The 15,881-nt window shown below is 44.3% G+C and overlaps 1 protein-coding gene across 1 annotated transcript; it reads left to right on the plus strand.

The window, feature by feature from the left end:
- The first annotated feature begins 441 nt into the window (after positions 1-441).
- Positions 442-3,711, plus strand: LOC133912982 (glucan endo-1,3-beta-glucosidase 8-like). Its single transcript, XM_062355997.1, has 2 exons — positions 442-1,348; positions 2,473-3,711. Exons 1-2 carry the CDS (start codon positions 1,005-1,007, stop codon positions 3,584-3,586), a joined length of 1,458 nt encoding a protein of 485 aa, XP_062211981.1. The 5' UTR covers positions 442-1,004; the 3' UTR covers positions 3,587-3,711.
- The last annotated feature ends 12,170 nt before the right edge of the window (positions 3,712-15,881 follow it).

Raw genomic sequence — 15,881 nt, forward strand, 5'->3', positions numbered from 1 at the left:
GCACGGCCCGTAACAGTAAATGGGCCAATCGGGCCGTGCCGATTTCGGGCCGTGCCGAGATGGGCCCGTGCCGGGCCGACCCGATTGTTCCATTTGACCATCTTTAGCACTCACTTTCCATCACTTGCATTAGAGCATATACATTGTAGTGCTTAGAGGATGTGCTAATAGAAAAAAATGGATTTTTTTTCAAAACTGCATTAACGCTGGTGCTTAGATGGAGAGCAAGATGCTTATTTAAGTATTAATAGTTATAGTAGTGCTAACAAGATAACTGAACATATTTAAACACTCATAGTCGTTATTTATATTGAAAATTATAATTTTAATGTAGATGCTTAGTGCTATCTTTCCTTAAACACCTAATCATAATTGTTGATACCATTAGCCACTAACCCAATCTCTAGCCCGCCTATCCCGTAGTTTTAACATCACCACAAGAAAATATCTTAGTGGCTCACTCATTTCCTCCACCTTTGCATCGAGGAAAAACTAAATCCAGTACTCTGAGCTCACCATTGAACTGCTGCATCGCATTTGGACCATGCTTCAGTAAAGTTCAAGCTTCACCTTATCTGCTGGACCGTGAGGTCATCCTTTTGATCTCTAATCTTCCCCTTAATCTCTTTCTCTTCTTCCATCTCTCTCTGGCCTGGTGACAAATTGACAACAGACCCATGGAGAGTCGTAATTCGTGATGTTTAGGGATGTGAACGTGCAATACTAGTTGTTCTTGGATAGAAAAGTTTTAAGCTTTTTTGAGCTGCCTTTCTCCCTGCTTCTCCTATGTGGTTCTTCGTCATCACACATCCAGTTCTATCCAAAATCCCCTGTCCTTGTCCCCCTCGAGTATCAAAAGCCGCCCGGTAGAATAACAATTCCTATTGCCCACTTCCTCCGATCTGTCCATCATCCAATTCGCGTCGGCCGCTTCCTTCTACAACCCAAGAAAACACCGCGTGCTTGCCTGCGCGTACGCGGCTGACAGTGATAGCGTTGTCTTCATGGCGGCGAGCTACCGGTTGGTCGTCGTTGCCGCTCTGGTGGCGGTCCTCGGCGTCGCGGGGCTGCCGGCGGCGGGAGGGCTCGGGGTGAACTGGGGCACGATGGCGACGCACCAGCTGCCGCCGCGCACCGTGGTGCGGATGCTGCACGACAACGGTATCAGGAAGGTGAAGCTGTTCGACGCCGACGCCGAGCCGATGGACGCGCTCGCCGGCAGCGGCGTGGAGGTGATGGTGGCCATCCCCAACAACATGCTGGACATGATGACGGACTACGACACAGCCAGGGAGTGGGTGCACCAGAACGTCAGCGCGTACAACTTCGACGGCGGCGTGAACATCAAGTGAGTAGTGTCCACAGCTCTGTTGTATGATCATACTGTCTCCGGTTCGTCTTCACATGGTCTTGGTGCAATCTTTTTCATTCTGCTGGTGCTTCAGGTGTCATGCATGTTGTAGTTATAGTTCCGTTGGATTGGATTTGGATTGAGATGCATCTCTTTCATGAACGCAATGAGATCATTGCCTGTGATTATGAGTTTATGACATGTTCAGTGCATGCTAATTTTCTTGATTGGAGCTGGTTAAAAAAATACTGCATGTAAGGATCGATACTATATAGTCATGTAGGGAAGTGAGAAACTGGCACTAGGAAATGTTAGTGCTCTTCACGTTTCTAGCTCCAAATTTCTTATTTGTTCTCAAAAAATTTAGGAACGCCTTTTGTTAATATTACTATGGGAGGTAGTTGCTTTCATAGGGTGACGTGGATTTTTATTAGTTCATTCAGAGGAACCTTTTTCTTTAAACCCTTAAATATTTCAGAGGAAGCTTTTTGATCACCAAAGTGGAAAACTTGACATGAACAGGTTTGCCATGGTTCAAAAAAAAAAACATGAACAAGTTGCGACATAAAGTATGGATATCCGTTGCATTTGTGCTGTCCATTTGCTGTCTGAAGAATCTAACTTGGGTGTTATCTGCTAGGTCTCGTGAGACTGAAATTTCTGAAAATGAGCTCCATGCACTACTGATCTCACAAGGATCATCCCATTGAATTTTTGTCGCAAAAAGACACAGTTCATTATTCATCATAAAGCACGGCACCGCATCTAATTGCAGTGCCCACTGGGTGCCTAGTAGATGTGCACTAGTCTATCCATATGACAGCAAAACTGTTCAATGCGAGGTTTCAGAAACTGCTTTTGGACATAAAGTTCATCACTTGAACAAGAATCTTCAGACGAACAATTTTGCAGCGATTTTTTTAGCTTTTCCGAGACTGAAAATCGATCTGCTCCCGAATGATCCACAACGATATACAGTTCTTGCAAGTTACAGTTCCTGATAGCAAACCAGCATTTCTCACCAATTATACTCAAGTTAGAAAACTAGGCAGTTGGGCTACCTTGGTAGCTTAACCATGGTAAGATTATGAGTGGTAATTTTGTTTGATGTTTGCGCGCAGGTACGTAGCCGTCGGGAATGAGCCCTTCCTGTCGTCTTTCAACGGCACGTTCCTGAACGTCACCTTCCCTGCCCTGAGGAACGTCCAGCGCGCGCTCGACGATGCCGGCCTCGGCAGCACCATCAAGGCCACCGTGCCGCTGAACGCCGACGTGTACAACTCCCCGAAGAGCAACCCCGTGCCGTCGGCAGGGAGGTTCCGGCCAGAAATCGCCGACCTCATGACGGAGATCGTGCAGTTCCTAAACCAGAGCGGCGCGCCCTTCACCGTCAACATCTACCCGTTCCTGAGCCTCTACGGCAACGACGGCTTCCCGCTCGACTACGCCTTCTTCGACGGCACGAGCAGCCCCGTCGTGGACAACGGCATCCAGTACACCAACGTGTTCGACGCCAACTTCGACACGCTCGTGTCCGCGCTCGGCGCGGCCGGCGTCGGCGGCCTGCCGGTCGTGGTCGGCGAGGTCGGATGGCCGACCGACGGCGACACGCAAGCCACCGCGGCGTACGCGCAGCGGTTCTACGCGGGGCTGCTCCGGAAGCTGGCCGCCAACGCCGGCACGCCACTGCGGCCGAGCCAGTACATCGAGGTGTACCTGTTCAGCCTCATCGACGAGGACGCCAAGAGCGTGGCGCCGGGCAATTTCGAGCGGCACTGGGGCATCGTGCGGTACGACGGCCAGCCGAAATACGCCATGGACCTGTCCGGGCAGGGCCGGAACATGGCGCTCGTGGCGGCGCGGGGAGTCCGGTACCTGCCCCGCCAGTGGTGCGTGGTCAACCCCAACGCGCCGGACATGAGCAGAATCGGCGACAACGTCAACTACGCGTGCACCTTCTCCGACTGCACATCGCTCGGGTACGGCTCGACGTGCAACGGCATGGACGCCGTCGGCAACGCCTCGTACGCGTTCAACATGTACTTCCAGGTGCAGAACCAGGTGGCGGGCAGCTGCGACTTCCAGGGGCTCGCCGTGCAGACGACGCAGGACCCGTCCACGAACGCCTGCAACTTCACCATACAGATCGCGCCGTCGATGGCCGGACACCGGCGCGCGCCGCTGGCGACCGCTGTGCTCCTCTCGATTCTTCTCGCTGTCATGGTTGCTCCCTGATTGATGCGATGTTAACAGATAGAGGAGGAGGATTTCGTCTGTAAAGATTTTTGTTTGGTTTGTAGATAATCTTGTGTTATCAGATTACTCTGACGTGCATAATATGACCTCTTGGATTTAAGGGACGTATAGATGTAAGAATGATTGAGTGAACAAAACAGTCATCTGAAAGGGACAGGACTCGGAAAATGTGAGTGGAGGGCGCTGCCTAGTATATTTGGCAAACTGTTTGTCTCTTCAAAGATTTTGGAGGGTTAGGTATAGTTAATCTCAATCGTTTCGGTGTAGCACTACAGCTCAGATGGTTTGGTACCAATGGAAGGGTGAATAGTGGCCGTGGAATGGAATGCAATTGCCATGCAATGAACTAGAGAAACTTATTTGCTGCATCAATCATAATACATCTGGAAAATAGTTGCAAGACCTTATTTTGGAAGGATAGGTGGCTGCAAGGCAATACACCAAGAGAGCTAGCACCCAACCTATTTGCAATTGCAAGGTTTAAAAATAGAACAGTCAATAAGGAGCTGCAGAACGATAATTAGATAAGATCGGTAAGATCAATACAAAGTGCACAACAACTCAGGGAATTCGTTGTCCTTGGGAACAAAGATCCAAGCCGTAACAATTCATATAAATCAGGAAGATTCAATTGTGTGGAGATGGACTACTCATGGTGAATACACACAGCAATATCAGTTTGTAGGGTGCAGTCACAGGTGGCATGACGAAATTGAATATAAAAAGTTTATGGAAAGCTAAGGCCGAGCCAAAAGCAATAATTTTTGCTTGGATCCTACTATACGGCAAGGTCTTAACAGCAGAAAATCTGCGACTCGAGGATGGCCACATAACTCCATATGCCCTTTGTGCAAGTGTGAATTAGAGCCATCTAAACATTTGCTTAAAATTGTGAGTTTACACAAGAGGTTTGGAATGAAACTGAACTATGAAACAATTAGAGTAATTAAAAAAAGTAGCCACCATGCTACAGGGTACCATGGCGGAATGGTGGCAAGCACGCCTTCAAATGCTCCCAAATCAGAGAGGAGGAAGGTAGCAAGAGACATAGTATATATGTGGTGCAATACATGGAAAGAAAGGAACAAATAATTTTTTTAGGAATGAATTACAGGCTGAATAGGTTGCTTATAAAGTGTATGAGGACATTGGAGCCCGAAGAATGGCTATAAAAACGAGAATGAGACACAGCTGCAAGGAGATCAACCAAATGGTTAGAATTTTTTTTTATGGTTACGGTTTTCTTCGGTATTCATGTTTTCCATCTTGTAATAGAGCATACAACTGATGTCTTGCAAAATCTTAATGGTTGTTCAAGGTTGTAATCATGTAAACTTTCTTTCTTCTAATTGAAAGGCAGCGCTCATGCAAATTTGTCAAAAAAAAAAAACATTTTACACGGTCTCGTGACCACGCATGCACCACGCATTAAACGTATAGATGTAAGAAAGATTGTTCATGAAAAATTCACGAAAGGTGTGTCTAATTTTTAAGTGATTGAAATTTTGTTAGTTTTCAGTCACATTTTTAAACCATTAGATCAACATGTAACACGTAATATTGCAATTTTCAGACGATTGGAAATTAACAAAGCACGCTACTTTCGCTGAATATAATCGAATCGATTTGAGCTCTCAAGGTTTGATACGATGACGCTAGCATCGACCGAAGTTGCAAAGACGTTTGCAACTCTTCATCTCTCGTGTGAAATGAAATGAAAGAAAGCTTTGGCCGGTAAGTGATGCCCAATTAAACGTTGCTATCTCACCGACGGGAGCATCTCAAACCCCTTTTATAATACCTTTGTTTTTTAAAGATTAGGTGATTGTGAGTTTGTGACATTGCCTGGAAGTGTTTTGACGCATGCCACGTGCCACGAGCTCATGGAGGACCACCACTGCACCGCCTGGATCTGACCGGGCGCCACTTGCCGTCGACGTGAGCGCGAGGAGATGGGAGGCCGACCTCAAGACGGGTCGTCACCGCTGCGGCGAAGATGGGCCGCTGGGATCTCGATTCAGCCGGATGGATCTGGACCTTGGGGACGACGAGTTGGTGGCAGGCTGTAGTGGCTAGAGGAGACGATGGGGAGAGACGAAGGTGGAGGAGGGGAGCGGGATCGATGCGTGCGAAGAAAGGGGAGGGGAACGCCGGAGCGGTTAGGAGATTTGTTTTTTTATTGGAACTAGGTCCACCCTGTTGCTATATATTATATCAATTACAATAACTAATGGGAGCTTAGTGGTAGCACTGTTGGTGGGTAGCCTATCCATCCGGGTTCAATCCCTTGACATTGTTTAGATATTAGCATTTTTGTCCCTGGGATATTGATAAAGCGCGGTTTAATTCACACCACATTGTACTTCATGTTTTTGTTCCAGCCGCACCACGAAAATGTGGTCTGATCCACAACACACCGTCCAGATTAAAATAATCTTTCCTGGCTTGAGAGGACAGAGAGGGGGTGGTGAAAGGATGCTTCTGCCCTTGGCCTCCCGCCTCACCCATTTCCCCTCTCTCGTCAGCATCTCCAGAGGGGAGAGGGGTGCTAGAGAGGGGCGAAGTTAGAGAGAGTGAGCTGGGAAGGTGGTTGGCGGAGATGGAGCTCACCGGAAGCGTGAGAGGGCGGGGAAAGCCAGCCGGAGCGGAGGGATCTCTGGCGATGGCTTAGGGCGCGAGCAACGGGTGACGCGGTGGAGCTACGGGCATGGCGGCAGAAGAACGTGCGACCGAGACGATGCCTGCGTAAGGGGTGGAGGGCGTGGCAGCGTGGCAGTGTGGGCCAATGGCGCGATGAGTACGACGATAGCATGGCGCATGCGGCACGCTTGTCGTCAGCACGCATGCGAATGGCAACGCAGGCGGAGCAGCGGCGCGTGCGAGCGGCGGCCTGGTGCCATGGCGTCGTGCGAGCTGCTACTGTTCTCTAGTTGAGAGGAAGAAGAAAGAAAAGGGCAACAAAGTCATTTTACTCACCCTCTCTCTCCTAAATGATTATTTTATACGGTGCGGTGTCCTGCAGACTAAACCATAAAATCGTAGTGTCCATTAGGCAAACTCAATGAGTGGAGTGTCCCAGGGACAAAACCAAACTTTATCAGTATTCTAGAGACAAATATCCCTTAGATATTATAGCTGCACCCAATTGAGAGACGTCAAAAATTTTTGCAACAACTAATGTCCACTGGCATATGACATCACCTACTACCTGATTAGGTAATAAACATCGCGGTCACCTTTTGATGTAACACTAGCTACAGCTTCAAAAATTATTAGAGCCAGAACTCCACTAAAGAGGGATTTACACATGGCTCCAACTCGCAGCTCTACTTGAGATATGGACTTTGTAGGCTAATATAAAATGGTTCAAGTATCAATTTTTTTATTTAAAATAAAAAGAAGATGGTTCACCCAGAGACCAAGACATATTTGATATACATTCATCTCTAGCTTCATAAATTAGGGCTACACCTTATATTTTTAGGTATAAAATTATAGTTTGACACCAGCTAGGAGGCCCATTAAGATCTAGACCCATATATCAGCAAGAATTGAGCGCCAAATCCCGAATTGCCACTTGAATTGAGAGGCAGATATGCCCTATCTTTTTGGACCCGAGGAGTACATTCCTTCCATGAATATGCCGCTTTTGGGTTACTCGCTGTTTGTTTAATAAAACAGGTGGCCAGGTCGGTGATCAGCTTTCGGTGACCATGGAGCATGCGACGAGCTCCTGATCCGGCCAAGGCGCTGACGACGACATGCACAGCGACGGGCCACCGCACAATGGACACACGGAGAAACGAGCGACTTGCAGCCACAGACCATCGGCGTTCCGCGTCTCCGTGCCCTTCCGGCGGCATCTTTTTTGGCCTAAACCTCTTGCAAGATGTTTGGACCCACTTGTCCTGCACTCAATTTTTTATATTTGTTTTAATATTTACAAAATTACATGACCATTTTAACAAATTACAAGAATAAGCTACTATCATTTGTTCATTGGGTAATATCAAAGTATCATCGGATGAAAGAGTGAGACTTTATGGGTCCTGTCGGTTAGAAGATTAAAAATACGAAAAAAACATATCTCGCTTGTTTAACAGGCAAGACCTTTGTAGGGGATCAGTGACGTTCTAAGAGTGGGAGTGAATTAGGACACTTAGAATTATTTCAGCTCTAAAAACAACACAAGATAAACTTATATCAATTTCTATCTAAATGTGATCTAGGTTTATCTAGTGTGTCTACTCTACCAATCAAAAGGCTTGCAACCTATCTAAGAAGGAAAATTACAAGTAAGTAAATACGAAAATATAAATAAGGTAGAGAGAGCGAACTTGGTATAAGGATTTTTTTTCTTATGGTATCGATGGCATAAATGTCACCCTTAGTCTACGTTGGAGCTCCACAAAGTATATGCTCCCGGTCGGCACCCAATCACGGCCTTTGAGCCACCAAGTCACAAAGATAATGCCTTCACCCGAATGAGCCACCAAGCCACAAAGACAAGACCTTCACCCGGATGAGCCACCAAGCCACCAAATCAAGATCTCATAATTAACCTCTCTTCCGGTTCCTCGCCGTCACGATCACTTCGGAACTTGAGCCACAAAGGCAAGGGTCTCGGCGTCCCCGCACAATCATCTTGCTGCTGCTCCACACCAAGTCGGAGGGTCAACAAACTTGTCGGCGAGTCACCAAGACTTCAAGATACCGGTGAGTCACCAAGACTTCAAGCTTGCCGGCGAGTCACCAAGACTTTATTCGGTGTTAGTACTTACTCAGAAACTAGCCGTTGGAACCCCACTAAAGCCTCTGTGAATACCGGATACTCCGGTGTATACTCTATCTTCATCACCAGACTTTCCGGTGAGTATAACTTAGCCATTCAATCCAACATCTTCTTTGTGTAAATTTCTCCAGTGCCTTCTCTGGTGCTTATCACATCATCACCGGACTATCTAGTGGGGTCATTGCATTCTCCCCTTTGTCAACAATGCTCCGGTGCATTCCTCTGGTGTGTTCAAATCAATCACTGGACTATCCGATGGAGTCTTCTGCTTCTTTTTCATCTTTGCATTATTCATTGTCTGGTGTATTGTTCGGTGTTGCCTTGCTTCATTACTGGACTATCCAGTGAGGACTTCATGCCTCTGTCCCCCTTAGACAGAGATGCTCTAGTGAGTGCAAATATCTGGAGCACCAGACCATCTGGTGTAGTCATTTCTCCTAGGACTTTTTCAATTCAATCAAACTTTGTCCCGCTTCGGTGGCTTTTTCATGTATTGCATCCATGAGACCCACTAACATATATTCTTGACAAATATATTAGTCCTAATGACTATGTTGTCATTAATCACCAAAATCACAATTAGGACCTAATATGACTATTTTCGCTACAATCTCCCCATTTTTGGTGATTGATAACAACATAACCAAAGTAAGTGGCAAATAACAAATGATTTCAAATGTAAAGATTATAAATGAGCACAAAGTCTTACCACATTGCTTGATGCATGTCCTTACTACTTAGTCCCCTTTTGTTGTGGATCCCCTTTCTCTATTGCTACTTAGTCCCCTTTTGTTGTGGCTCCCCTTTCTCTATTGCTACTATCTCTCTTGATTTGACCCAAGCAAGAGTTTCTCCCCCTTTGTTAACCTTCATGTATCTTGCACTTGTTACAATCTCCCCTCATTGTTCATCTTGCATTCCTTGCTTTTGGTCGTCAAACTTCTCCCCCTTTATCAATAATCTCCCAAAAAGGACTATATGCATATGTTGAACTTAAAGGGAAAAACATTAGAATACATGGGAGAGAGCTTCATAAATTATGATCCAATTGTAATGATACCAATTGTAGGAATCCCACTACAAAAGAATGATACCAATTGAAAAAGATGAAGTTCATGAAACTCACATAATATAGTCTAAACTCTCCATATATATATGCATACATATGATGAGAAAGAGGCATATGCATATCTAGACAATATATTAAGATAGAAAGTTTAAGCTATATTATGCATGGAGGTAGCTTAAATGAACAAAGATTTAAGAATGATACATTTGCATACATCCGGAAACATGTTGATTTCTCCATGAGACTACAAAAGATATCACTAACAATGCATGTTAGTCTCAAAATCACAACATATAGGATATACTCCCCCAAAATATGTGCATACAAGTGTTGGATACTTGAAAGATATATGCATTTGTTATTGACAACAATGGAAATTTATCCTATAGATTGGATCATGGCACATAAAAGATATCAAATGTAAAACTAGTGTCATAAGAAAAACCTATCACTAATAAACAATGTAGGTTGCTCATGGATAAGAGAGAAATATAAGCAACCTATCATATGAGACTTACACTAGGTATTGCAATAATTGAAATGAGCACATATAATCCTAGACAAGGCAAATGAGCTAGAAGCAAAACAAAATACATGAACAAAAATCTAGCTACACTTACATCTTTTACATTTGGATGGGGATTTGTGGATATGATGATTATAATCTTCATCAATGTACCCATCTTGTACACTTGGCTTCTTTGCTTAAATCTTTATTTCATCTTGTAAGCCAAATCTCCAAATCCACATAGCGCTTCGGGGCTTCAAGCCTTTTTTGGAACACAAACCGATGTGGCACCTTCATAATGATGATTACTTCCTTGGGCACCTAAATGGGTTGGTTCTACCTCCGATCATTCTTTCCAACCATGTGTACAACTACCTTACTATTTTCTTTATTTTTGAGCTTGTAGTGGTTGTTCTTTATCTTGTTCTTATAGTTAGGCTTGATATAGAGGTTGAAGGCTTTGTTGGAGAGGTTTGACATCTTCTTCTTTTCCTTGTCTCCTCCTTCACTTGCTTGCATTGGAAGGATTTGTGGCCTTCTTGATGGTATTTGAAGCATGTCACGGTTGACCCCTTCTCAAATTTCTTCACCATGAAAGCACTGTTATCTTGAGTAAGTTGGACATATCCTTTGCACTTCAATCTTGCCAATCCTCCTTGAGTTTCACTACTTCTTACTTGAGCTCATCATTCTCTTGTGCAATGTGTTCATTAGATTGTTCTATAACAATATTTTTAACACAAATTTTATTGCAAAAGGGTGAGCTAGATAAAGCATATAAATCATCACAAGAAGTGAAAATATCTACCTTAGGATTGTAATTAAAAATAGAGGTAGATTGCTTCAAAGGGACCTTAGTTTGAGATTCAATGCACTCAAATTTATCCTTAAGCTCTTCATACTCCTTGTTTATAATTAGAAATAAATATAGCATAAATATTATTAAGTGTATTGAATTTCTTAAACTCTTTTGATTGTTTCTTAAGGTTCATTTGTTGCTCATTGATCAAATAAAGGAGTTCATCATAGGAAGGAGAATCCTCATCAGATTTATCATCACTTACATCGATATCCATACCTTTGGCCATAAGGCACTTGTGAGATACACTTATATGATGATGACCTTAAGGAAGAGCTTCTCTTGGAGGAGTGGATGGTGATGCTCTCATCACTTGAGCTAGAATCTTCATCATCACTCACCATCTTTCTATGTTTGCGAATGCTTTAGCTCTTCTCCTTGTCTCCCTCTTGTTCTTGTCTTTTTCTTCTCCTTCTTGATATGATCAATTGTGTTGACTAAGTCTTCAATGGAGATATGATGATTAACCTTAGCATTGATCTTCTTCATGTTCTTCTCTAACTTTGAGAAGAGCTTGGCCATCTTAGGATCAATTTCTTCATCACTTGATGTGCTTTGATCATCCTCTTTATAGCTCTCTTCATCTTGATCATCATCATCTTCGCTTGAGTTTGACTCTTGCTCTTGTCTCTTCATACTTGCCTTCATGCGTTAGCATTGAGCTTGCTTGCTTGTGAGAATAAGATTCTTGATGTCGGATGAGGAATAAGCTTCCACTCTCATGTTTATTGTCATCTCATGGACAGTGATCTTGCCGAGCACTTAACTTGGAGTCATCTTCTTGATGTCATTGTTGTCGTAGATGATGGAGACTATCAACTTGTACTTCGGAAGAAGATCTTGAAGTATTCTTCCCACCATTTAATCATTTTCAATTGGCGTCAAACCTAACCTATTGATCTCATTGACAAGAATATTCAAACGTGAGTACATGTCATTAGCTTTTTTATGGGGCAGTTGCTTGATGCTATTAAGTTTAGTAACAAGTACATGATATTTCTAAGTACGCATATTCTTTGTGCCTTCATGTATTTCAATGAGACTATTCAGTGCATTAGTGCGAGAATAAACACAATTGAATGCATCAACACATATAGATGATAAAAGAATACTCTTTGCCAATACATCTAATTGTCTCTCCTTGTTGGTGATGCGTTGTCTCATCCCTTCCTCAGTGACTCTCCAAACATCTAACCATCTAGCTTGCAAATAACAAGTCATTAGAATTTTCTAACGCGAGAAATTTGTGCCATCGAAAAGTAGAGAACTATGAGAATCCATCCCAACCTCGGATGTCACAACTCTAGTATTTTAAGACTATCAAGAGCACGAGGCTCAGATACCAATTGTAGGGGATCAGTGATGTCCTAAGAGAGGGGGTGAATTAGGACACTTATAACTATTTTGGCTCCAAAAACAACATAAGATAAACATATATTAATTTCTATCTAAATGTGCTCTAGTTTTATCTAATGTATCTACTCCACCGATCAAAGGGCTTGCAGCCTATCTAAGAAGGTAAATTACAAATACGTAAATGCAGAAACGTAAATAAGGTAGAGAGAGCAAATTCGGCATAATGATTTTCTTTTCCTATGATATCGATAGCATGAATGAAACTCTTGTCCATATTGGAGCTCCACAAAGGATATGCTCCCGGTCGGCACCTGGTCATGACCTTTGAGCCACCAAATCACAAAGACAAGGCCTCCACTCGGATGAGCCACTAAGCCACCAAGGTAAGATCTCGCCACTAACCTCTCTTCTGGTTCCTCGCTGTCGTGATCATTTTAGAGCTTGAGTCACAAAGGCAAGGGTCTTCGCATCCCCGCACAATCGTCTTGCCACCGTTCCACACCAAGTCGGAGGGTTAACAAGCTTGCCGGTGAGTCACTAAGACTTCAAGGTACTAGCGTACCAAGAGGTACACTGTTGGATCACTTATTGATCCACTCTCTAAGCAGGAATCACCTAGCAGCTCACTCTCTAGGCCTATAAGCACTAATAACTCACTAATCTTGTGCTTAATCGCCTTGGATGATTACTTTAAGCACTTCGATGGCTTGAATCTCTTCCCAGGTGTACATGAACTTCTCAGGACTCCAGTACGCTCAAAGGACTGAGTGGAGGGGTATTTATAGCCTCAAACTCGCCAACTAGCCGTTAACCCAATGGCTCTAAAAAGTTGTTAACACCGGATGATTCGGTGAGAACAACAATAGTACTTCCTCAAAAACTAGGCGTTGGAACCCTACTCAAACCTCTGTGAACACCGGATACTCCGGTGTTGTCGGTGAATCGGGAACCAGGGGTCCCCGAATCCCGAGGCCAGGGCAGCAATCCGCCACGTGGTGCCATCTCGCGGGGTCTCTTCTGCAAGGTAAAAAGACTAAGTCCCGGGAGAGGGCGCTCGGGGCCACAGTCAGTGGTCCTCGAGTACCCAGGTTCCCCGATGATCTGTGAAGACCAAGTACCGGGAGGGGTGTGCCCGGGGCTGCGAGTAGTAGCCCCCCGGGCACCCGAGTACCCCGAGGGCCCACTGAAGGAAGTTCCGGGAGAGAGTGCTCAGGGTTGCGCGCAGTGGCCCCTGAGCACTCGGTTCCCCGAGGATCTGTACAAGCATGCCCAGGAGAGAGTGCTCGGGGAGGTGAACAGTAGCCCCCGAGCACTCGGTTCCCCGAGGACCGAGGAAGGGCATTCTCGGGAGAGAGTGCTTGGGGAGGAGAACAGTGACCCCCGAGCACTTGGTTCCCTGACGACCCAGGAAGCCCCCTGACAGTGGCCCCCACCGGGGTCCAGTGATGAGATGTCAGCCAATCAAAGGCCCGAGGCCGCATTTAAGAGCGCGCGTGGCCTGTCACCTCCAACTGCTCCCGCCACGCTCGGTGTCAGTTCCTGCCATATTCTGGCAGAAGGGCGTGGGGACATTAAATGCACGGGTCCCATCCTGTGCCATCCGGCACGTCTCGGGATAACGTCGCAAGGGCCGAGGCGTTTCGTCTGCCGCGCTGCTGTGGTAGGAGAACAAGACAGGACGGGCACGCCAGGCCGCTCTGCGGCTGCCCGGTGGGCCCTCCCCACGGCGCCCGTTGCCAGTGCCATTATGGTGACTGATGACCGGGCGTGGGGCGCGTTTTCAACCCCTAGTCACTTCTCACAGAGGCTATGATGACGTCCTTTCCATTTATGGTGCCTTGGAACTCGTGCCCTCCCATTCGGGGCACGCTACTGCCGGCGGGTATTTAAAGCAGCCGGCAGCACGAACAAAGACAGGCTCTAGACAAGTTGAAAAATCCCTGAAGAAGTGAATATCTCTCGGCAAGCTCTGCACGGTTGAAGCAGTTAAGGAAGTAGATAAGATCGAGAAGCCCAAGAGCTCCCAAAAGCCAACAGACACACACAGACCGAAGAACAAGGAGTCCCAGGCTCTAGGATAGACAAACATTCTTGTAACCAGCAACATCCTTAAGGGACATTCTCAGAGCATTTATAGTATCCATACAGGAGTAGAGTGTTACGCCTCCGTGTGGCCCGAACCTGTCTAAACCCCCAGTGCATTTACTTTATTCCGCACTAGATCATTCCATCCTGCCAGCCATCGCATTCATATCCATTTATTTCTCTGGCAAACATATTCAGAATCATCCCCCCGGCCGAATCTCTAAAAAGGGGTCCCTCAGGATCCTTGCGACAGAAGTTAACCCTCCGACAGGTGTATACTCCATCTTCATCACCGTACTTTTCGATGAGTATACCTTAGGTATCTGAGCCAACATCATCTCTATGTAAATTTCTTTGGTGCCTTCTCCGGTGCTTATCACATTATCACCGGACTATCTAGTAGGGTCACTGCATTCTTCCCTTTACCAACAATGCTCCGATACATTCCTCCGGTGTGTTCAAATCAATTACCGGACTATCTAGTGGGGTCTTCTGCTTCTTTTTTTATCTTTGCACTGTTCATTGTCTGGTGTATTGTCCGGTGTTGCCTTGCTTCGTCACCGGACTATTCGGTGAGGTTTTCATGCCTCTATCCCCCTTAGACAAAGATGCTCCGATGAGTGCAAATATCTGGAGCACCGAACTATCTGGTGTAGTCATTTCTCCTGAGACTTTTTCAATTCAACCAAACTTTATCCCAACTTCAGCAGCTTTTTCATGTATTGCATCCATGGGACCTACTAACATATATTCTTGACAAGCATTTAGTCCCTATGACTATATTGTCATTAATCACCAAAATCATAATCATAACCTAATAAGATCATTTTCACTATAACCTTGCTCTCATCTACTAAACGAGCAAGTGATAAACTGATACATCCGTTCATTAGCTTTTGCTCTATACGTGTACGCGTGTATTTCTTTTTTATTTAACTCTTGATTTTATCTGAGAGTACACAAGTGGTCTAAAAATTCTAAATGTTTTTACGAGCAAACTAGAGCTCACTAGCAAACTATTTTAATTGGTTTGATCCAAAAATCCTAAGTCAATATTTAATTAAAATTCTGCAAAGATACCTACTTTTATACATTCTAGAAATTTTTAATTCCTTAAATAAATTCCCAAAAATCAGGAAAAGTTCACTAATATTCTTTTCATATGATTTACTAATTTATAAAAATATTTTCAACCCTATTTTATTTGGTGAAAAGTGAATTCCTTTATAATGATCCATTTATATACATTTTTATCATTTCATGTGATATTATCTTTTTAATTCAATTTAAATTCAAACATACACAAATTCATCTAAATGCTACACAATAAAGGGGTAAGTTTGCTAAAAAAATTATCATAAAAAATTGTCTAAAAGATTATCGGTGTAATGTGATATAAATTGATAGATAATTGAGGTAGATACCTAATTACATATATTTAGAAAGTATAATTATGAAAGATAACTGATATAGCTTCATAAATCACAAGATAATAATATAGGATAGGGGTACTTATATGTTAATTTACATAAATAACTGAAAGGACATAGCTAAACAAAATAACAATAAAACAATTGAAAGAATTTGAATTCAATGTCTAACTTA

The sequence above is a fragment of the Phragmites australis genome, chromosome 3 (genome assembly GCF_958298935.1).
Source record: "Phragmites australis chromosome 3, lpPhrAust1.1, whole genome shotgun sequence".
In the NCBI taxonomy this organism is placed as follows: Eukaryota; Viridiplantae; Streptophyta; class Magnoliopsida; order Poales; family Poaceae; genus Phragmites; species Phragmites australis.

Coding starts and splice junctions, on each gene's coding strand:
- LOC133912982 (XM_062355997.1), top strand. CDS start 1,005: ATGGCGGCGAGCTACCGGTTGGTCGTCGTTGCCGCTCTGGTGGCGGTC. Junction 1,349..2,472: donor GACGGCGGCGTGAACATCAA/GTGAGTAGTGTC, acceptor GTTTGCGCGCAG/GTACGTAGCCGTCGGGAATG.